General features: G+C 52.9%; 9 protein-coding genes across 10 annotated transcripts; 3 read left to right on the plus strand and 6 right to left on the minus strand.

Moving 5' to 3' along the window:
* Positions 1-130: 130 nt before the first annotated feature.
* PV05_02107 (uncharacterized protein) lies at positions 131-1,262 on the minus strand (the record flags this gene model as incomplete). The annotated part of the gene is made up of 3 exons (XM_013467185.1): positions 1,117-1,262; positions 974-1,061; positions 131-873 (listed from the first exon to the last, which is right to left on the minus strand). The coding sequence occupies exons 1-3, from the start codon at positions 1,249-1,251 to the stop codon at positions 131-133; spliced, it is 966 nt and encodes a 321-aa protein (XP_013322639.1). The 5' UTR covers positions 1,252-1,262.
* A 482-nt stretch (positions 1,263-1,744) lies between these two features.
* PV05_02108 (uncharacterized protein) lies at positions 1,745-2,767 on the plus strand (the record flags this gene model as incomplete). The annotated part of the gene is made up of 2 exons (XM_013467186.1): positions 1,745-1,818; positions 1,879-2,767. The coding sequence occupies 2 exons, from the start codon at positions 1,745-1,747 to the stop codon at positions 2,765-2,767; spliced, it is 963 nt and encodes a 320-aa protein (XP_013322640.1).
* Positions 2,768-3,056: 289 nt separating this feature from the next.
* On the minus strand, positions 3,057-3,674 carry PV05_02109 (uncharacterized protein; the record flags this gene model as incomplete). The annotated part of the gene is made up of 1 exon (XM_013467187.1): positions 3,057-3,674. One exon carries the CDS (start codon positions 3,672-3,674, stop codon positions 3,057-3,059), a length of 618 nt encoding a protein of 205 aa, XP_013322641.1.
* A 664-nt stretch (positions 3,675-4,338) lies between these two features.
* Positions 4,339-4,665, plus strand: PV05_02110 (uncharacterized protein; the record flags this gene model as incomplete). The annotated part of the gene is made up of 1 exon (XM_013467188.1): positions 4,339-4,665. The coding sequence occupies one exon, from the start codon at positions 4,339-4,341 to the stop codon at positions 4,663-4,665; it is 327 nt and encodes a 108-aa protein (XP_013322642.1).
* Positions 4,666-4,901: 236 nt separating this feature from the next.
* On the minus strand, positions 4,902-6,544 carry PV05_02111 (uncharacterized protein; the record flags this gene model as incomplete). Its single annotated transcript, XM_013467189.1, has 6 exons — positions 4,902-5,083; positions 5,154-5,205; positions 5,279-5,902; positions 6,013-6,107; positions 6,299-6,328; positions 6,409-6,544. The coding sequence occupies 6 exons, from the start codon at positions 6,542-6,544 to the stop codon at positions 4,902-4,904; spliced, it is 1,119 nt and encodes a 372-aa protein (XP_013322643.1).
* A 468-nt stretch (positions 6,545-7,012) lies between these two features.
* On the minus strand, positions 7,013-8,545 carry PV05_02112. Of its 2 annotated transcripts, XM_013467190.1 has the most exons (4): positions 8,422-8,545; positions 8,011-8,205; positions 7,883-7,959; positions 7,013-7,831 (listed from the first exon to the last, which is right to left on the minus strand). In XM_013467190.1, the coding sequence occupies exons 2-4, from the start codon at positions 8,183-8,185 to the stop codon at positions 7,418-7,420; spliced, it is 666 nt and encodes a 221-aa protein (XP_013322644.1). In that variant the 5' UTR covers positions 8,186-8,205; positions 8,422-8,545; the 3' UTR covers positions 7,013-7,417. The 2 variants fall into 2 exon arrangements, with proteins under 2 accessions (XP_013322644.1, XP_013322645.1); XM_013467191.1 differs by lacking the exon at positions 8,422-8,545 and having other exon boundaries at positions 8,011-8,382.
* A 380-nt stretch (positions 8,546-8,925) lies between these two features.
* Positions 8,926-10,345, plus strand: PV05_02113 (uncharacterized protein). Its single transcript, XM_013467192.1, has one exon. The coding sequence runs from the start codon at positions 9,096-9,098 to the stop codon at positions 9,759-9,761; it is 666 nt and encodes a 221-aa protein (XP_013322646.1). The 5' UTR covers positions 8,926-9,095; the 3' UTR covers positions 9,762-10,345.
* Positions 10,324-13,874, minus strand: PV05_02114 (uncharacterized protein). Its single transcript, XM_013467193.1, has 2 exons — positions 13,588-13,874; positions 10,324-13,364 (listed from the first exon to the last, which is right to left on the minus strand). The coding sequence occupies exons 1-2, from the start codon at positions 13,680-13,682 to the stop codon at positions 10,568-10,570; spliced, it is 2,892 nt and encodes a 963-aa protein (XP_013322647.1). The 5' UTR covers positions 13,683-13,874; the 3' UTR covers positions 10,324-10,567.
* A 212-nt stretch (positions 13,875-14,086) lies between these two features.
* PV05_02115 (uncharacterized protein) lies at positions 14,087-18,752 on the minus strand. The gene is made up of 3 exons (XM_013467194.1): positions 16,040-18,752; positions 15,454-15,993; positions 14,087-15,403 (listed from the first exon to the last, which is right to left on the minus strand). Exons 1-3 carry the CDS (start codon positions 18,688-18,690, stop codon positions 14,233-14,235), a joined length of 4,362 nt encoding a protein of 1,453 aa, XP_013322648.1. The 5' UTR covers positions 18,691-18,752; the 3' UTR covers positions 14,087-14,232.
* Positions 18,753-18,759: the final 7 nt, after the last annotated feature.

The raw sequence follows: 18,759 nt of genomic DNA on the forward strand, positions 1-18,759 counted from the left end.
CAGACGTCAGTCTTCACTTGCTTGGCACGGGATGGCAGCCTTACAGCCTTATCGCTGCCCAAGAAAGACGCGAAGGAACGATATTCTCTATTTTCTCCTCCTACTCTCACCATGATTGGTTGGTCGAGCCTTACGGAGTAGCTGTAGTGCAGTCATCATAAATAAATGGCTCCTCGCCTCTCTCCATCCGCCACCGATTCGTCGCCTCTAACGCCCCCGGTAACCCTTTAACCAGCCAGCTCCATTTCCTCAAAAACCCTTCCGACATCTCCCACCCCGCGATGTCCCAGGGCGGCGACCACGCAATGATACCGCGTCGCACGATCTCGTCGTCAGGAAAGCCCTCATACAGCCCGCCGATGCAGTCGGCCCACAGCTCGTCCTCGTCGAAGGTGCCGGCGGCCAAGATCAGGCGGTCTCGTCCCTCGGGAGACGGGAACAGGTCGATCCAGTCGCAGTGCGGTACCGTCTGCTGAAGGGTGGTGGGCAGCAGTGTTGAAGGGAGTAGTCCGGGCTCGGTAGGGTAGGGGATGACGTGGATAACTTCCTCTTCGCCATCACAGTCGAGCGGCGTGACGAGGATGCCCGAGATTAGAGAGCGGTTGACGGCCAGGGCGCGGAGAGCATTGTATTGGAGGAGAGTGATGAGGTGGTCGGGACATAGGGGAAAGATGATTTTGAACTGCTCTTTTCTAGGGTTTTCTCGCAACAAGGGATCTCTCGCATTATATAGTTGCTTGATACGGGATGCTGGGACGACTGAGACGGATTGCTGCTCAATATCCCAGCATTCCACCAGCGCTCCTGACTTGATCAGTGTCCTGGTTTCGGCACTGGATGTTTCGGCTTTCTTGGCTAGGGCCTTACGTTTTCCTACTGGGCTTTAGTTTCGATAATCAGGTACTCCGCGGGAAGAGATCGGACTGATCCTGACTCCTGATTTGGACAAAAGAGAAACCAAGGCCTTACGTACGATATGCCCTTGTGTTGAGTCTAGTCTGTGCCCGTCTGCGTGCTGCGGCATCCTTGGTCCCAGTCCAGTCATCTTCCCTGGTTATCGCCTGTACGCTGTGAGCAAATCATGTGGTTTGAATGAATAGATGCCCTGGTACGTACCTCGGCCAATTGTGGCATTGACTCGAGTTGGATGCCTGGCGCTGTTGAATTTGCAGGCTGACACGTACTATGCATGATGCTAGCGGACATTCGAATTGCTGTGATGATGGAATTCGTGATGAATGAGCGGTTCATGCAGCCTGCTCACAATGATGAGTCTGAGACTCGGGAACGGATGAATTGCTATGCCTAACACCCGATAGTACCAAGCACCTACCAAGATACCTGATCTTGGTCTCTGGGTACTGTATTCCGCAGCTGAGGCGCAGACAGGCAGGGGTAGTAAAGTAAACCATATAATTGGCCAACATTATATTGTCTAACTTGAGAAGGTCTAGCGTCATGCAGCCTGCTCACATTATGGACCAGGACCACGAATTCTCCTATTGGTCCATCTCTCCAATACGTCCAGGGCCATGCAGCTTGCTCACGATGTCTGATGCTCGGAATAACATTCAAGATGCAAGTATCGATGCAATAAGAGCAATATAAAGATCGTAGCAGCATCTCACTGTCGACGCATCTTTTCGTATCATCAAAAACAAAGAATTCTACAAGACATTGAATGGTCTGTGTCTCGTATTGCACCTTTACCTCCAGAGTATTGACTCAGATATTCAATTCGAACATGACTTTCCATCCTGACACTCTCCCCGATCTCAAGGGCAAAATATTCATTGTCACAGGTGGAAATTCTGGAATGTAAGTCTCTCCTCTAACCACGAAGCCCGAATGTGAGTCCCGAATCTCACCAAACCACAGAGGCTACTACACCGTAGCCCACCTAGCAGAACACGGCGCGCACGTTTACATGTGTGCACGATCCACAGAGAAAGGCACAGCAACCATCGCCAGCATCAATAAAACGCACCCGTCAGCCAACATCGACCTCCTGCACATGGACCTCATGGACCTCACCAGCGTCGTTGCGGCCGCCAAGCACTTCCTCGCCCTCGAAACAGCCCTGCACGGCCTGGTCAACAACGCAGGCATCATGGCGACACCCTTCGAGATGACCAAAGATGGCCACGAGGCTCAGTGGCAGACCAACTACCTCGCGCACTGGGTTTTGACCGAGCACCTGCTTCCTCTGATGCTGCGGACGGCCAAAACCCTTTCCCCCGGCAGCGTGCGCATCGTCAACCTCGCTTCATCAGGCCACTTGGGCGCACCCAAAAGCGGCATCAATTTCAAGGACCTATCACTCAAGGATAGCGGCCCGTGGACGCGGTACGGACAGAGCAAGCTCGCCAACATACTGCACACCAAGACACTGCACAAGACGTACGGCCCCGGCTCTGCCAATGCGCGGCACGGGAAAGGTGAGATCTGGGTTTCGTCCGTGCATCCAGGTCTGGTTGAGACGAACCTCGCCACGTCAGTGCGGGAGTCGGGGTCTAGCATCATGAGCGTTTTCTCGGTCTTACGCATCTTTGGATTGATGATGCCTGCCGATAAGGGGTCGTGGACCAGTTTGTTCTGTGCCGCAAGTCCGGATATGAAGGCGGAGCAGAGCGGTACGTATCTCGAAATCCACGGACGCTTTGGGGAGCCACGATGGCAGAGCGGTCCGGCGAGGGATGGGAAGCTTGCAGAGAGGCTGGAGGAGTGGACTCGGCAGTCGATGAGGAAGGAAGGGTGGGTTCGGTAATAGCGTCAACTTCTGGTTTCGGTCTTTTTACGATTCCCCTGTATAGACACATTTACTAGTCAAATGCCGCATTTCTGAACTCTCGATAACACACATCTCTTCCAGTCCAAGACTGAGAAGGTGGTATAAGTCGACAAGGAAGACCTTCTCGTCGATTTGTGCGGAAGGTAAGTCTGGATGATCCATGGCAAAGCTGTAGGTACTGGCATAGTCTCTCCATGCTACATGAATGGGCGTCTTGTCTGCGAAATCGGACGGCAATACCTGGTCAATTGTCTCAACCAACCCTCTAGCGAGCAGGGAAGGCTACAAGAGCACGTGCAAGGATAGCGTGCAGGTTGATTCTGCCAGGATATCGATCTTTGATCTCTGCAAACAAGTCCTCCCATTTCGAGCTGGTCTTCACGGCGTCTTCGAATGCGAAGATGTACTCCCTGGTCGATTGCAAATTGAACGTCCCATCCACTGTCCCTGCCCGCTTGTGACCGGCGATGACCGTGTGCGGATTCAGGCTCTCGAAAGTGTCCAATGTGCGCAGCCACTCTTTGCGTTTTTCGGTCGTGTTTGCCTCTCCAAAGAATTGATGCACATCGCCGTAGACGACATCTCCTGCTACAACGAGGTGTATGCTGGGGACATAGAGCACCATCATGTCGTAGGTATCCGAATGGCCGACCTCCACCGCACGGCACTCATGTCTGTCGATGTGAAAAGTGTTCGAGTCCGTGGACTCTGCAGGAACCTGTGGCTGAGCTATCTGGTCGCCAGGGAAGTACTTGAGCCATAGACCTTCAAATCTGGCGGGCGTGAGCTGGGTCTCCATGTGCTTGACGACGGAAGGAGTGGTTATTGCCCGTACATTCGGCCAGTGCTTTTTGAGAACAGGAATTGAAAGAGTGGTCACCATGACCGTGCGTTATGTAGGCATACTTGAGATCTTTTCCCGGTGCTGTGTCCAGAATCCAACGGACCAGATCTTCCGTCTGCGAGATGGAGATCGGGGTGTCGACCAGGACTGCTTCGGTTTGTCCTTGAATCAGCGTACAGGAGATAGGAGAAAAGGCGCTCGACTCCCCAAGACGTTTGATGGCAATTGGGAGACGAGATGAGACATAGACGTCCGCCCGCAGCAAAGATGGCATGTTTGGCATAGAAGAAATCTGCGTAGAGTCTCTCTTCGTGGAGGAGACTTACCATCGGTTCATGCCAGCAGTCTCTTATCATGTCGGCCATAGCTGATTAGTATGTTCAGCCCTCGGCCATAGAGCGCAACAGCCTCGGACATTCCCTGGCAAGCTTGGACGTCGGGTGGCCGTGTATTAATCAACATTGTCTCTTTCGATGTCCTCGGTTCAGCCCCCGCTCTGAAGCCGTCGATGATCTGAAATGTCGAGCATAAATTGTCCCGACTTGCCAGGGATCTCGAGTTCTAGGCTACATGACTGTGCCAGTCACCTTCAGTTCTCCAAACTTGGTATCCTGAATCTCGCATCAATCTCTCACCCATGCCTCGTTGGACCTTTTAGCTTCTTGGAGGGTCTCTTTCCCGTCAGCAGAAAGATGACCTCGCAATGAAGATCACCAAGCTCTACACTGAACTTGGCATCCCGGCATTCTGGGTTAATGTCTTCTTCAACGAGTTCTCTGCCGAGGGCGGCGGGTACTACTCTGGGGGCAAATCACCTCACAACTGCATCTTCTTCCACATCGACCACGCCGCTCGTCGCTTTGAGTCCGAGGAACAGCGCGGGAGCTTTATTGCCGCCGTCGACGACATTGTGCGGCCGATCTTGGGAGAGAAGTCGTTCAAGTGGGAGTTCATTTACGAGCATCCTGCCGACAACTGGAGGATCAATGGAATGGTTCCACCCGTGCACAACCCAGAAGTTTTACGGTAATGGACGGAGAAGGACGCCCCGCTACCTTATCAGGTCGATGGTTTGAGGGCATGAGCCTTGAAATGTTGTATCCCAGCAGGAGTATCGAGGTGCGACATCTAAAACTGGTGTTAGCTACCGGCTATGTACCAGGTAAGCAGGTAGCCGGGATCAAGGATATTGTCAGAAATCAGACTCGATATGACAATGAGAACAGTTCATTTACCATGGGAACTTAAACTGTATCTCCAGGGCTTTTATGCTCGACAATCCACCAATATCTTGACATGCTTGTCCTTCTCTTCGATCAATGGGCGGTACCCGTCTTCTGGCACTCGGTCAATCTTGATTTTACCCGTAATCATCTTCTCCGGGTTGAGGTTTCCGTCTCCAAGAGCTTTGATCACACCGGCAAAATCCTTCTGTAGATATCCCAGCACTAGTTAATCCCACGTCAGTCCCAAGACGATGCAGGTTGGGGAGCTTGTGGTCTTGTCGTAGGGACTTACCGCCGACGTATTTCTTTTCGCCAAACACCAAACTGTTCGGCTGGAAAGGCACCTATCGACATCACGTCAGCAGAGCTTTCACCGACTTGTCTTCTCGTTTCCCCTTCTTGTGATGTCCGACCTACCTCCTTCTCCCAAATCGCGACATTGACAATAGTTCCCCTCGCTCTCACAGCCAGCGCCGCACTCTTGATACTCGCCGGAACACCCGCCGCATCGAGCGCCACATGAGGTCCTTGCCCGTCGCATATCTCTTTTGCCTTCTTCACCACATCTTCCTTTGTTGGATCAATCAGATGGGTCGCGCCAAAGCGCTTCGCAAAGTTCTGTCTCTCTTTCGCCATCTCGACCACAATCACCGTCTTCACGCCACGCGCCTTGAGGCACTGTATCACACCTAGGCCGATCGGTCCGGCGCCCATGACTATCGCCTGCGTATCTGGCGTGACCGGGTACTGATCGACAGCATGCCACGCGACGGCTAGAGGCTCGACCAGCGCACCAACATCCAACCCGGTATCGGCGGGCAACTTGAAGACGAACTGGGGGTCGACACAGACAAAATCGCTCATCCCGCCTCCGCCACCACTAAGGCCGATAAAACCTGCTCCGTCACAGCAATTGATTGCTCCTTCGTGACAGGGTCCGCAGGAGAAGCAGGCCACAGTGGGTTGGACGGCGACCTTATCGCCAACTTTCAAATTCGACGGGTTGTGCGCTTTCGAGCCAATCTCGACCACTTCGCCGCTCTACACATCTCTTAACATCAGCCTCGCCTTATCAAGCTCTTCGAAAATTCGTTTGGCACTTTGGTCGTGCTTCTGAGGTCAAAGCGGAGACACAGGGTAAGAAGACTTACGAACTCATGACCAATGGTAATGGGCATAGACTCTTTCGTCACTGGGTGCGGCGCGTCTTTGGCCGGAATAAATGTCGGAGAGGAATATTCGTGTACTGTGTATCACTAGTCAGTCGTGCTCCTGCCATCACCACTATCTTCTGCACTCCAGATACCCGCGTGGACAGTCTGATCAGAGCACTTCACTTCCCACTTCAGTACCCACGGCGTGCCACAGCCACCCATCTGATTGCATGGCCAGGCCGCGATTTCATGATAGCGTAGAGGAGAAAAGCGTACAACTTACAATCGGTCCCACAGATCCCACAGAACGCGGCTACACCTCACATTCTCGCCATCAGCATAAGTTATACCATAACTTGCATCTTCTCCGTCAGGATGGACGAGGATACTAACGCTTTATCTTGACCTGTTCCTCCCCGCATTTCGGTTCGGGCACATCGTGCTCCAGGCGCAAGTCTTTGATTCCGTGATACCGCAAAGCACGCATGACGGGATGTCCAAAGTGAGGAAGAGGGAGATGAAACTTCATACCGCGTGTCAGCGTGTATTTACCAATTCTCTATGAACCTCGGGGGAAATCAGGGTCCTGGGATATATACCGTTTACACACAGGATATATATCAGAGCAAAGTCCTTCGCCCTTTTCTGGCGTGGATACTAGATCACACCACCCGACTGTGATGTTGATTGCGAGCTCGGTTGACCAATGGATTCCGATCCACTTGCGCCTGTCTTTTGTTACTACAACTTGAGAGTGTATAATACTTATACAAACTGGTATATCAGAGCATGCAGGTAGTCGATGAGGGGAGAATGGACGAATGGAAATAGCAATTTCTCCTCACTCGTCATATCTTCTCGACGAGGCTGTGATACAGCCTTGTGTGGCTCGTGAGGTGACAGGATCTCCGCTCAGACACGAGATGGGCATCATAAAAGTGGGAACAGGACCATCACACGAAGATCCAATGTAGATCCGTGCACAAAGAAAAGAAAAGAAAAAGACAAGAGCTTCTCTACTTCGTCGCAGCAATCGTATTATTAGTTCCAAGCACTCTATCGGCTCTCCTCCAATGCGCATATCAGCTGTTTCTGCACAGGCAAAAATACACGCACGCTAAAGGATTGAAGTTGCTTTTGCCCCGGTGAAGCAATCGCAGAACGCTCACAAAACACGTAAATCATCGCTCGTTGAAGTCACTTATTCCACCATAATTCAATGCCCAAGTCATGTCAACCATGTGCATGCCATCGCCCCGTCACTAATATTAGTCTGTTGGGTTTGTGTCCTTTTTGTTGTCCCTTCGTACCTTTTCCACAGCCCGAGAGAAAGAGTATGTCCAATATTACCATCGAGTCGAAGGGAAGGGTGCTGCGGAGGAGCTCAGGATGTGGTAAGTTTCTAGATGAGGAGCTTGAATGCGGCAATCAGGACAGCTGCGAAAGCTCCGGTTGTCAGATGTTGAGTCATGGCAACAGCAGCGTTTCCAGATTCGGTAGCTGAGGCTGAGGCTGAGGCACTGGCACCGGTTGCAGAGCCAGATTGAGTTTTGGAGGCACTTGAGGCCGCAGAGGAAGTGGATGCAGCTGTGGAAGAAGCGGCAGCCGAGCTGGCAGCAAGAGCTTCGGCAGTCGCATTACGAGTACCACATTGCTCGTTGTCAGCGCAGACTGATTGAGCCTGAGCATCGTTGGGGTTGTTGTTGATACACTGGATGTAGGTCTCTTGACAGATGAAGTAGGGAAGGGTCTGCGTAAAGGCGGTGCAGTCCGGCACGGTTCCATTCGCACAAACACAGCTGTAGGTGAAGGTGGTCTGATGGGCAGTCAGTTTAAAGCTTGTCAAAGATGAGGGGCCTCGACTTACATCGTCGCATGAATTCTGAGAAGCACTCCCACCACAGATGTACGGGCAAGTGTTCAGCTGCGCATGGCACCAGTTGACTGCTCGAGGTCAGTATTCGTTTGTCAAATGTCTCCAAGGCCTGCTCTTACATGCATCGGTGGAGCTAATTCCTGCAGGGTTGAAGGAAGCGGTGGCCGCTGGAGGCATCACCTGAGAGACGGTGGAGGTGGCAGCAACTGAAGATGCGCTGGAGGTCTCGAGAGTCTGCGCATGAGCGACGGCGACAAGAGCCGAAGCTGCGAGGATGAACCTGGACATCATCATGGTGGTAGAAGACGAGCTGTCTGCTTTGAGATGCCAGTTGTCAATGGATGCTTGGTAACAGAGAATGATGGAGGCAGAATGCAGATGATTGTGCAGTGGAGGGGGAAAAAGGTGAATGCAGTGCTGGGAAGGAAGGCGAGCTGCCGTGGAGCAAACGGAAGGACGGGAAAGTGATCAATGCACATGGACGAGTGACATGCAGCTGCGGCAACACAGCAACCGGGGTTAATAGCTACCTTTATCACTCGTACGGAGAAGAGGTTGGGTATTTGGTGCGGTTGCTACGGGTGAGGATGAAACCACGGATGATCGAGCCAGAAGTATGGCTGGCAGAGTGCTGGGTCGTGGCTTTTTATTTTGTCGGCGCAAGAGAAGTTGAGGTGAATCCGATGAAATGCTATCTGAAGCTAACGGACCAGGACAAGCACTGGCACCCACAGGCAAGGACAGGGTTGCGTGGCAGCTAAAGACCAGCCCATGGCCGCTATTCGTGGGTGCTCCAGCTCATACCCGCACCTCTAAAACACATTAACAGCCGCTCCAATCATACCCATATCGCATCCTCCATTCGGCGCTGGCGACCAGTCCAGGCAGCGGATAAGCTGCTGAATCTACCACTCAGATGCCTCCATCTTCCAACACCTTCGACGAGGTCCACGTCGACCATCAAGTGCCATGGCCATCCATGCATATCATGACTGTTAGGTGGCCGTCAGTTCCACTTCGGCCAAGCTGGTCGAGGGACAGCACATTCTCCTGTACCGAGGTACTCTTGTCCGCCGTACGAGTTCCGCAACCATGAACTTGGAATTGACGAGGATAGTTCTACAGCTTCACACTACTGTCTCCAGCCTCTTTGCTTTGTGAGACTGTATGATGCGCGGCAGGTGACACCGGTCCTACTACCACCATGGGTCAAGACATGGATTTCATGGACAAGTTCATTACTGCCCACCATGTCCCCGAAGAAGCCCGTAAACATTTCGCTTCGGTCGACTTTACCAACAAGTACCTCTCCAATCCTCTCTACCAAGCCATACCTACCTACTCCCGCGTCCTCAAAGATGACGGTGAAGATTATTTCTTCTCTCGGACGGTTGCCACTCCCACCACGATCCCGTACTTGGTCACACTGCAATTGAAAGACTTTCCCTTTGCCCAAGACAGTCCCAAGGGCACATTGAAGATAGGACAAGGTCATAAACAAGTCGTGAAAGTCCCAGAGAATCCCGACTGCATTATGCTGCTGCGGTTGGGCCGCCCCGGTATTGACGGTCATCCGGCCACTATCCATGGAGGGGTTGCCTGCGCCATTCTCGACGAGATGATGGGTCTATGTGTGATGCTTCACCACCAACATCTTGTTGGAGCCAGAGAGTCTCTTTACACAGCCGGACTCAATGTCACTTACCGTGCTCCTGTACCGACGCCAAACGACGTAATCGTCAAATGCTGGCTGGTAGGAAGAGAAGGTCGCAAGTGGCAGTCCAGAGGTCAAATCGTGAATCAGGACGGGCTTGTCATGACTGAAGCAGAGGGATTATGGGTTCTGGCCAACAACCCAGTCAAGTTATAACATCGCACGACAAAAAGAATGCGGTGGAAAATGGTCACAATCAGAGTCAATCCCGCTTATATTCTCTAGGAAGAAGCTACCGGCCTCGTCCTTGAAGCCGACCTTCACCCTCATCCCGGTACAGCCGGCAAAGGAAATTATGGGACCATGTGGACCCGACCTGTTCTTATTAAACGAAAGCATGCACCGGGCAACGAGTGGGATGGTCTGATCTCTACCACGGATGAAACGGGTCAAGAAGGTCCATATCTCGGCTCTCCACCGTCGAAGCATGTTCGCCGTTGCCGTGATGATAGAAGCTCTGAAAAGTTTGGTGAAAGACAGCGATCATAGAAGAATACAACATAGCTAGACTCCCGAAAAGTGTGTGAAGCATGTATTGCAGCATAGAGCCTGGAACCCTCGATGCCAGAAGCCACTTACTCTTTCTGGGAGGCTTTCTACATCTCCAGGTCAAAGCAGGCAATCCGCCAAAGTCATCTAATGCTTCAGAAATAAAAGAAGAATCCGGACCCTGTTTGACACAGCAAGTATTTAAAATACTCGAACATCATTTAGAACATTACTACGTAACGAGTCATCATCATTCAAGCACTCTCAAAAACTCCCATCTGAATCTGATATACAAAAGACATGTTGCACCGTCCCAATGCAGTGGTCATGGGGAAGTACTCCGTATGCCAGGCAAAACCTCGACTCCTTGCACATTCATGGCTGCTGGCACACAAAAAGCCTTTCTTCGCCAAAGCACACACAACATGCGAGGGCCTCAATTTCTCACATCAAGGAAGAAACATGAAGTCCAATCACTCCCCTTCATATCCCTCTCCGACGGTACCATCCCTCGACACTCTGATTTCTTGCATGGCTCTCTCGCCCTCCAAATCCCCCTCGAGCACCAGACCCTTCTCGTTGGCCAAGTGCAGCAGACAAATGAAGCAGTAACTCGTACTGATATCCTTCATCTGCTGCTCCGGGTAGACCGAGCGCAAATCCTGGATCAGCTCCGTGAAATTCAGCACCTCCCCTTCCGGACCTTGTTCTTGCCCAATCAAGCCATCAACTTGCTGCTGCAGCTCACCCTGGAGCTGTCCTTGGGACGGATCGTCCACGTCCATCATATCGACATCTTCGTCGATGACAGACTGTTGCTGCTCTTGCTGTACTTTCTCCGTCTGCGCCGCCGGTCGCTCAAAGACGTTAATCAATGCCAACTTCTCACTCATTCCTTTCCACATGTTCTCCTTCAACCGTCGAACGTCGACCTTTTTCGCGGTCCTTGCATAGTTGACATACTCTGGTCTCAGCCGCCGCCCGGCCTGCGTGACGAGTTGACTTCCAAAACTGCCAGGTAGGAGTTCATATTGTGTCTGTGCCTGTGAGTCTGTTGGCTGCTGTGGTTGAGGCCCATCCGCCTCCAGTTCGCCATCAACCGCGCCCAACAGATTCATCTGCTGCTGCCCTTCCGGCTGCGGACTCAACATCTCCCTGGCATCCATGAAGGCCTGTCCGTCTTCTCCTCCATCACCCACACCTAGCCCATCGTCGTCGTCATCAATCGGCAATGGCCCATCAAAGAAAGGCATCTGATCATCATCCGCGAAGAAATCGGCATCATAATCACCCTTCCGACCGTCCTCATCCTCATCAAGCTCGTCCCCTTCTCGGCCACCGTTGACCGTCGCAAGACGATTCCTCGCCCCGAAACCCTCATCAATCACAGCCATCTTGCCCTTTTGTCGGCCAACCCTGCACTTGGGCTTCGTCCACAGTCTCATGAGTTTCCTCGGGTCGACGACCTCGTCATCCTTATCCAGCAGATTCCGGCCCTTCGTCTTCCACTGCGTCTTCGGCAGACTAATCTGCGAATTCAGCACGGCGGGAGCTTCCAGCAACTCCTTCAGTGATTCTGACATCGGGCCTAGGAAGTCAATCTCAAACGGCTCCTTCTCTTTTCTTTGTCTTGTCGGAGGGGCGTTTTCAGCCAGCTGCGCCTTCTGAATCTTCTGTATCCGCCAGTTCTCCAGCGTCATAAATGCCGTTCTGCCCTTCGCTCTCGAGTTGAATGCCTTGTCGAAGTACGCCATAATGCTCTCATGCTCAGCATCTTCCTGGTATTTGTGTTGCAGAGACATTGCATACGCGCCTTCATTTCCCTCGATCAGATTGTCGTCAATATCTTCGGCTCGAACAACTCGGGTTTGCGCGTCGACGGCCGCATCTTTCGCCCATGCTTCGCCACCCTCGCCGAAACCGACATTATCGGCTACGTCGAAGCCACCGAGAAGACCGCCGTCATCGTCGTCATCATCGAAGCCCATAGCATTGCTACCGTCCAGGAAGATACCCGTCTGGTCGGACAGATTGATGTTGCCGTCTATCGTAGGTGGTGCAGGTGTCGCAGCTCCCTTCTTTTGTTCGCGCCAGTCGTCTGGAGCTTTCAGGAATGGAATGTTCAAGTCTCCTGATGGGTCGCCCAGTGTAAAGGCTTTCATCGATGGACAAATATCCTGACTGTCCAGCAAGCCCAAATCGGGGAAGAATTTGCTCGCCAGGGCACCGAGATCGATCTCTTCATCCTGCTCTTCTGTTGGGGTGCAAGATTCCAAAAGCTCTTCGCTTTCTGTTGTTGCTGCTTTCGTGGCTTCCGCTACTGCGACGTCCGCTTCATCATCTCCGTTGTCATCGTTGATGTCTTCTTGTGCACTCCCCTTGTCGGCCGTCAGCGCCGCATCACCGGCGTCATCACTACTATCAAACACAATACGCCCATCCGAGTCGATGGACAAATGATTCAGTAAGAGACCCTTAGCCCCTCCTTCATCAAAGTCCGCCGAAGCCTTCTTGAACAGCGGGTCGACCGCAAACTCCAGCTCCAGTTTCTTGCCTTGGAAACTCGCAAAACTCGGCGCAAGCGTCGCTTCGTGACTTCGTGCAGGCTTCTTCTTGCTCTTTTTCTTACCCTCGCCATCTTCACCCTCCTCATCATCCTCGCCATCTTCATCGCCGTCTTCCCCTTCACCATCGGCTTTTCCTCGTTTCTTGCCCTCCTGCGCACCATCCGCAAGGCCACTGAGTAATCGTCCCGTCTCCGTAGCCACGCTGTCCACACGACTCGTATAGATCTTCACGCAGCCGTCAAGCGTACAGCTCGCCTTCTGAAAGTTGACGCCATCGCCCTCCTTCAGCAGGCTCAAGTCGTGGAAGTAATCGATCAGCGCAAAGTTCCAGGAGTTCGCTGCGTTAATCTTATTGTCCGTCGCCATTTTCATCCACTCTTCAAAATTGGCAAGGATCGGCACGCGCTTCATCGGTGTCACATTGTCTCCTCTGGGACTGGTATTCCCTTTCTGATTCTGCTGACTCTGTCTGCGATGCAGCGCAACCTTCTTCCGCAGATGCGCATCACTCGTGCGCGGCGTCCGAGGCGACTCGGACATATCCCTGCTATGGTTCGTCTCTCTCCTTTCGCGGTCGCGGTGTTGGTTGAGTTTCCGTACGGGGCTCGCGGCGGCGCGGATCTCGTTCATGTGGATTTCTTGTAGGGCCTGTCGGGACTGGAGGCGCGCGGCCTTTTCGCCTCGGTCGTCGTTGAGCGCCAATCTATTGTAATTCAGAAGACAAGCGGTTAGCGTGTTGTACATATCGTTGGTCAAGCCCTTTTACACAATCCAGCACCCGCCCAGTGCGGCGCGAGCGTGGCGCGACACAGTCACAGTGAATCGACACGGCCGCAGCTCGTTAGGACGGGTGCGCATCGTCACTTTGCACTGCGCAGGGGGCGGTGAAAAGGGCAAAGATCGCGCGACAAGAGGGCAACTCTTACTTCATCGGTGAACCTTTGGTCTTTTCGCGCGCCATGTTCACCACAACGGCCTGGCGAGAAGGCCTTCCGCCAGACTGACTCGAAACGCGAGGCATGTTGTCGTCTTCGTCCTGATTCCAAAGTGACCCAGAATATCGTTGTTGACACCCTTGCGCAGAATACTGTCACTGCGTGTCTCGGGCTGCAAAATACCACCTTTTATCAAGACATCGATGTTCTCTGTTTCTCTCCAGGTTCCAATATGTTCGTGATGTCGAAATGAGGTGGTTTATCGTCGTCAGCCTGCGCTGCTCAAATTGATCGCCCAATATTTGTTATGATTCTCGAAACCGGTCTAGCTCGTTTAGCGCCAAATCACGTGAATGCCTCAACCTTGAGTGTACTTCAAGGCCTCAGAGGCCTGCCTTTAGGCAGATTCGTCATACCGTAGACGATTACATATAAGAGCTGGCTTTGCGCTCTCCCTGTGGTACAGTAACTAGCGGTAAGAAGCATCGGCCTGGAGATAAGAGCTTCACGATACCGTAATGACACGGTGAAGCTCTCCAAGATTATATAGCAAGGTACGGAGGTAGAAAAGGAGATAACTACGGTCAGTCTCATCTATGATCTGTACACATGCATTCTCTTTGCACACAGGCTTCCCTAACCCAATACTCTTCCTGCGACAGCACTAGAGCTACGATCTTTTGTCTCAGTGTGACGCAATCCTCTGCCCTTCTGAATTTCACCTAGAAGAGCTCCAATGTCACCAGTGCCTGCGCGGGCTGGTGCAGGCATTGGTGGTGGCGGTGGTGCACCATCGGGAGCTGCTGCAGTAGGCATTGGTGGAGGTGGAGGAGGCGCGCTTGGTGCACCAGAGTTAGGCATGGGCGGTGGTGGAGGTGGCGCTGATGGAGCACCACTATCTGGCATCGGTGGAGGTGGCGGAGCAGAATCAAAGGCTCCTGGGATCGGTGGTGGCTCTTGTACAGGTGTAGCAGGCTTGCTATCTTTGCTATCCATGGAAGACAATGGCCTAGGTGGCGCCATCGTACCGAACAGGATAGATGCCAGGTGTTTGGCTGATCCGGCGGCAGGTGGCTCGTCTTCGTTGTCACTGTCGTCATCCTTGTCAGATCCAGCTGCAGACCATTCATCCTCTTCTGGACGACGCCTTGACTGGCCTCCCGTAAAGCTAGGTGTCAGTGGCTTAGCAATCTCTTGCTGAGCGATACGGTGGAAGGGATTGGTAGATGGCAGGTCAGCTGGTGGTGCGGGTGTTGCAGCTGCTGGTGGGGAGAAAGGTTGAGCTTGAGGCACAGGTGGTGGTGAAAACGCGGGTCTCGCCTCCTCTGATCGTTGAGAAAGCTTCCTGAAATATGGGTTGCGTGATTCTTCTGCCGGAGGGCTTGAAACTGGAGTCGCATCGTAACCGCCACTTGTCGATGACTCTGGTGGAGGCGGTGGTGGTGGTGGAGGAGCTGTTGCTGGCGGCGACGAGATTGAGCTCGTTTGCACCTGACTCAGCGCTGGGGTGCTATCTGGAGGAGTGATTTGTTCTGGACCCTCATCTTCATCTGAGGAAGATTCACCAAGATTCTCAAGTTGCAGCTGGAGTTGTCGTTCTCTTTCCCTGGCCGCTTCAAGTTCCGCTCGCTGTGCAGCAAGTTTGGCTTCCTTCTCCTTGGCGTCTTTCTCTGCCGCCTTCTTGCGAGCTTTCTCTTCCTGCTTCTTGATCTTACCGGCCTTGACTTGTTCTTCTAGAGCGCGCAAACGTTCTTGAGCAGCTTCACGCTCCTTTTCTAGGTCGTTCTCTTGCGCTTTGGCTTGCGATCTGAAGCATCGGTTAGTGCATACCACCGCATGACCAGTGAATGTACTCACTCTAGTTTCTTGCGCTCTTTTTCCTGTGCTTCCTGTTCTGCCCTGATCTGAGCAGCCGCTTCTTCTTCGGCTTTGGCTTTTGCTGCGGACTCCTGCGCTTTACGATCAGTCATGTCATAGCTCTCCTGCCTCTGTTTCCGGGTCGGTGGTGGAGGAGGCTTCTTGGCAGACTTGGGGCTCGGAGGTGCTACGCCCTCATTTGCCAGTCTTTGCTGTCTCTCTTGCTCGCGCTTGGCGTCTTCTGCTTCTGCCTTCCGCAAGCGGTCGGCTCTTTCTTGTTTCTCACGCTCCTGACGTTGTTGCATGGTTTCACCAGAGTCGCCAGCAGGCTTGATGCCTGCCGCGGCCATGCGCTCCTGGATTCGCTTGAGAGCTTTCTCCTTGGCTGCGGCAACGCGGTCCTGGGCCGACGTGCCACCAGTCAATGATGATGATGAGGCGGTGGTCGACGGAGCAGGACGACTTGGTAAGTCCCCGTTAGTAGATCTCGATTCCTCAGGAGCATGCTCTGTAGGCGCTGGTCGGGTAGGACGAGATTGCCTAGTCAGGTTAGCGTGTCTTCGAACAACGTCGGATATGCACCTACTCTTGTTTGCGGACTTTGGCTGTTCGACTGCTTCTTTGGAGATCATAAATGAGTTCCTTGATCTCGTCCTCAACGCCCAAGGCTTCTTCCCAGCGTCTTCTTTCATGTTCCTGAGTTGCATTTTCACCCTCAACACGCAGACCATCCTCGAGGCTGGATACGAAGTCCTTGACGCTATCTTCAACATCGCGAGTCATGGCTTCATGACGTTCTTGTTCCGATTTGACCTTGGATGTCTCCTGCTCGAGTCGTCTCTGTGCGGCACCTTCGTCATCAGAGGCTGGAGCCGGTCGTCCTGCAAGTTCAGCAGCCCGAGCTTGCATTCGGGCTCTCGCCCGGGCTTTGATCCGGTCAGCCTCAGTGACCGCTCCTCCAGGTCCGGTACCGACGATGTTCGAGGCACTATTCGGGTGGGCTTTGGCGTCCTTCAAGCGGAAGAGCTGTAGTCTAGCTTCTGAGATGCTCTTCTCAATCTTTCGAACATCTGACGCCAGGCCTGGGAGTCGGTCTTGATACCTCTGCAATTCTCGGCGCATAGACCTTCTCTCCGCGCCAGTATCTGAGCTAGCAAACCCAGAATTGGGGTGAGTATCAATATCGTCTTGAACACGACGGATCTGTCTGAAGAGATCTTCCGCCTCTCTTCTGTCTCTGCGATCCAAGACATCCTCATCATAAGCCTGTCGTTCGTCCTGGAAATCGGTTGCGTCCAACAAAATCTTTTTCTCGCGAATCTTTTTCCTGATTTGATCCGGCGTCAGATCGTCATGAGCACTCTCAGACATATCAGAAGACTGAGCAGGGGATGGAGTCCTGCCTCCAGCCCCAAGACGACGTCTTGCACTTGAACGATAACCAATGTCATCGTCATTGTTGCGGAAGACGGTCGCATCCTTGCGCCCGAAGCTCGGTGATGCTGATCCTGAACGGAAAGAGTGGGTTTTAAGATAGCTGATACCCGTCTTTTGCGGCTGCAAGAACGCTCCAGATTGTTTCCGGGATTCGGCGTCCTGTGATAACAAGGACTTAACGGTGTCGATGGAGGTGTTGAAGTTTCTCGTCGACGGGGGAATCAGCTCTGGTGGCAGTCGATTCGGAACGGGATATCCGTTCAATTTACGATATATCAGATGCATGGCTACAGCGAATTCATCCATGTTGAGTCGTCCTTTGTTGTTGGGATCCGACAAGGTCCAGATCCTCTCCAGATCAGTTCTGTCCAGACCACTCTGACCCATGATCTCAATAGCGACATCACCAGAGATGTAACCCTTACCCAGACCGTCCCAAGCACGGAAAAGCTCATCGTAGATTCTCTTTTCGTCCTTGGTCACTGCCCAAGGTACTTTGGCGGTTCCAGCCAAACCTTGCGTGGTGTAGCCACCCTCACGACCAACTTGAGGCATCAGCTGCTGTCGGAGAGCCTCTATATTTGGTAACCCTCCTGCTGGAGCGTTGACAAAGCCCCACTGCCCAGGTATTCCAGTAGGTTGAGCTTGTAGAAGACCAGTCTGTTGCGGCGACATGTTGCTACTCAATCCAGTCGGCATTGGAGGCATGGGTGGTCGCGGACCAGTATAGCCAGTCGGCCCCGGAAACCCTGTAGGCTGAGACTGCAGACCTTGTTGGGGTCCCGGGAAACCAGTTGGTTGAGCCTGAAGGCCTGGCTGAAATCCTGTCGCCTGGTTGAAGAACCCTGTTGGCTGAGAAGTCAGCTGCGACAAAAGCTGTTGGTTTGATGCCTGCTGTGGCCGTGGTGCCTGAGGTGCAGGAGGAGATACAGCATTTTGTCTCATCGGCGCGTCGAAATCTGGCATGTTGGCCCGAGGTGTCGGCAGTGGTTTTTCATCAGGAACGCCAAAGGAGATGATGTCCACCATGCTAGATACCTCGTTCTTGACCTTTTCTGGCAGAGCAGTAGGCAAATCCTTGCCCGTCAATTTCAAATTGCACAGATACATCGCCAGGGCGAACTCTGGAAAGAGGAGCTGCCCTGACTTGGTGGTATCCGACAGAATCCATATCTGGGACAAAGCACTTCCAGGCAGTTTTGACCTCAGTAGCAGATCTCTGGCTTTTTCACCGCTTAATGCTTGCTCATCCCCTACCGCCGACTTGAACAACTGCTCAAATTTTGCCTGATCCGTAGCAGTAATGAAAGACAATCTTATATTGGGTATCTTGCTTGCGCTCTTGCTCGCTCGTCTGTTCGACGTCGGTACACTCGAGGAACCTTGAGAAAAGGACTGCGCAATCTGGTTAGACGTCTGCTGAGGACGAATCGGAGCAGCTGGAGGAGGTTGTTGCTGTTGTTGAGCTGGAGGAGCGCTCTGGTAGGATGGCTGCTGCTGGAAAGGAGGAGGCTGCTGTGCCTGTGGGAACTGAGGTTGCTGAGCTTGATTCTGGGCCGGATATCCCGTGAACTGAGGTTGTTGCGTTGGAGCTTGAAACCCTTGCTGTGCCCCAAACCCTGGAAAACCAGTCTGCTGTGCCTGCAACTGTCCAGGATAGCCGGTAGGCTGCGGAGCGAAAGGTGATGGCTGTTGGGAAGCTTGATTAAACGAGCCGAAGGACTGTTGTTGCCCGAAGCCGCCAGGGCCCGGGCGGGCATTATTTGCACCGCCCAGGAATGAGTTGGACGACGAATACATGATGCTAACGAACGCAACAAAATGCAGATGAAAGACGAGGAAATGAGTGAGACGGTAGAATTCAGGCCT

The sequence above is a fragment of the Exophiala xenobiotica genome (assembly GCF_000835505.1).
Source record: "Exophiala xenobiotica strain CBS 118157 unplaced genomic scaffold supercont1.1, whole genome shotgun sequence".
Lineage (NCBI taxonomy): Eukaryota > Fungi > Ascomycota > Eurotiomycetes > Chaetothyriales > Herpotrichiellaceae > Exophiala > Exophiala xenobiotica.

Bases quoted from the DNA above. Each gene is read 5' to 3' on its own strand.
- PV05_02114 (XM_013467193.1), bottom strand. From the start codon at position 13,682: ATGCCTCGCGTTTCGAGTCAGTCTGGCGGAAGGCCTTCTCGCCAGGCC. The intron at 13,365-13,587 runs GTAAGAGTTGCC...GAATTACAATAG, and splicing joins ACCAAAGGTTCACCGATGAA to ATTGGCGCTCAACGACGACC.
- PV05_02113 (XM_013467192.1), top strand. From the start codon at position 9,096: ATGGGTCAAGACATGGATTTCATGGACAAGTTCATTACTGCCCACCAT.
- PV05_02112 (XM_013467190.1), bottom strand. From the start codon at position 8,185: ATGATGATGTCCAGGTTCATCCTCGCAGCTTCGGCTCTTGTCGCCGTC. The intron at 7,960-8,010 runs GTAAGAGCAGGC...GACCTCGAGCAG, and splicing joins AATTAGCTCCACCGATGCAT to TCAACTGGTGCCATGCGCAG. The intron at 7,832-7,882 runs GTAAGTCGAGGC...ACTGCCCATCAG, and splicing joins CTCAGAATTCATGCGACGAT to ACCACCTTCACCTACAGCTG.
- PV05_02115 (XM_013467194.1), bottom strand. From the start codon at position 18,690: ATGTATTCGTCGTCCAACTCATTCCTGGGCGGTGCAAATAATGCCCGC. The intron at 15,994-16,039 runs GTAGGTGCATAT...TAACCTGACTAG, and splicing joins GCCAAAGTCCGCAAACAAGA to GCAATCTCGTCCTACCCGAC. The intron at 15,404-15,453 runs GTGAGTACATTC...CCGATGCTTCAG, and splicing joins AAAGAGCGCAAGAAACTAGA to ATCGCAAGCCAAAGCGCAAG.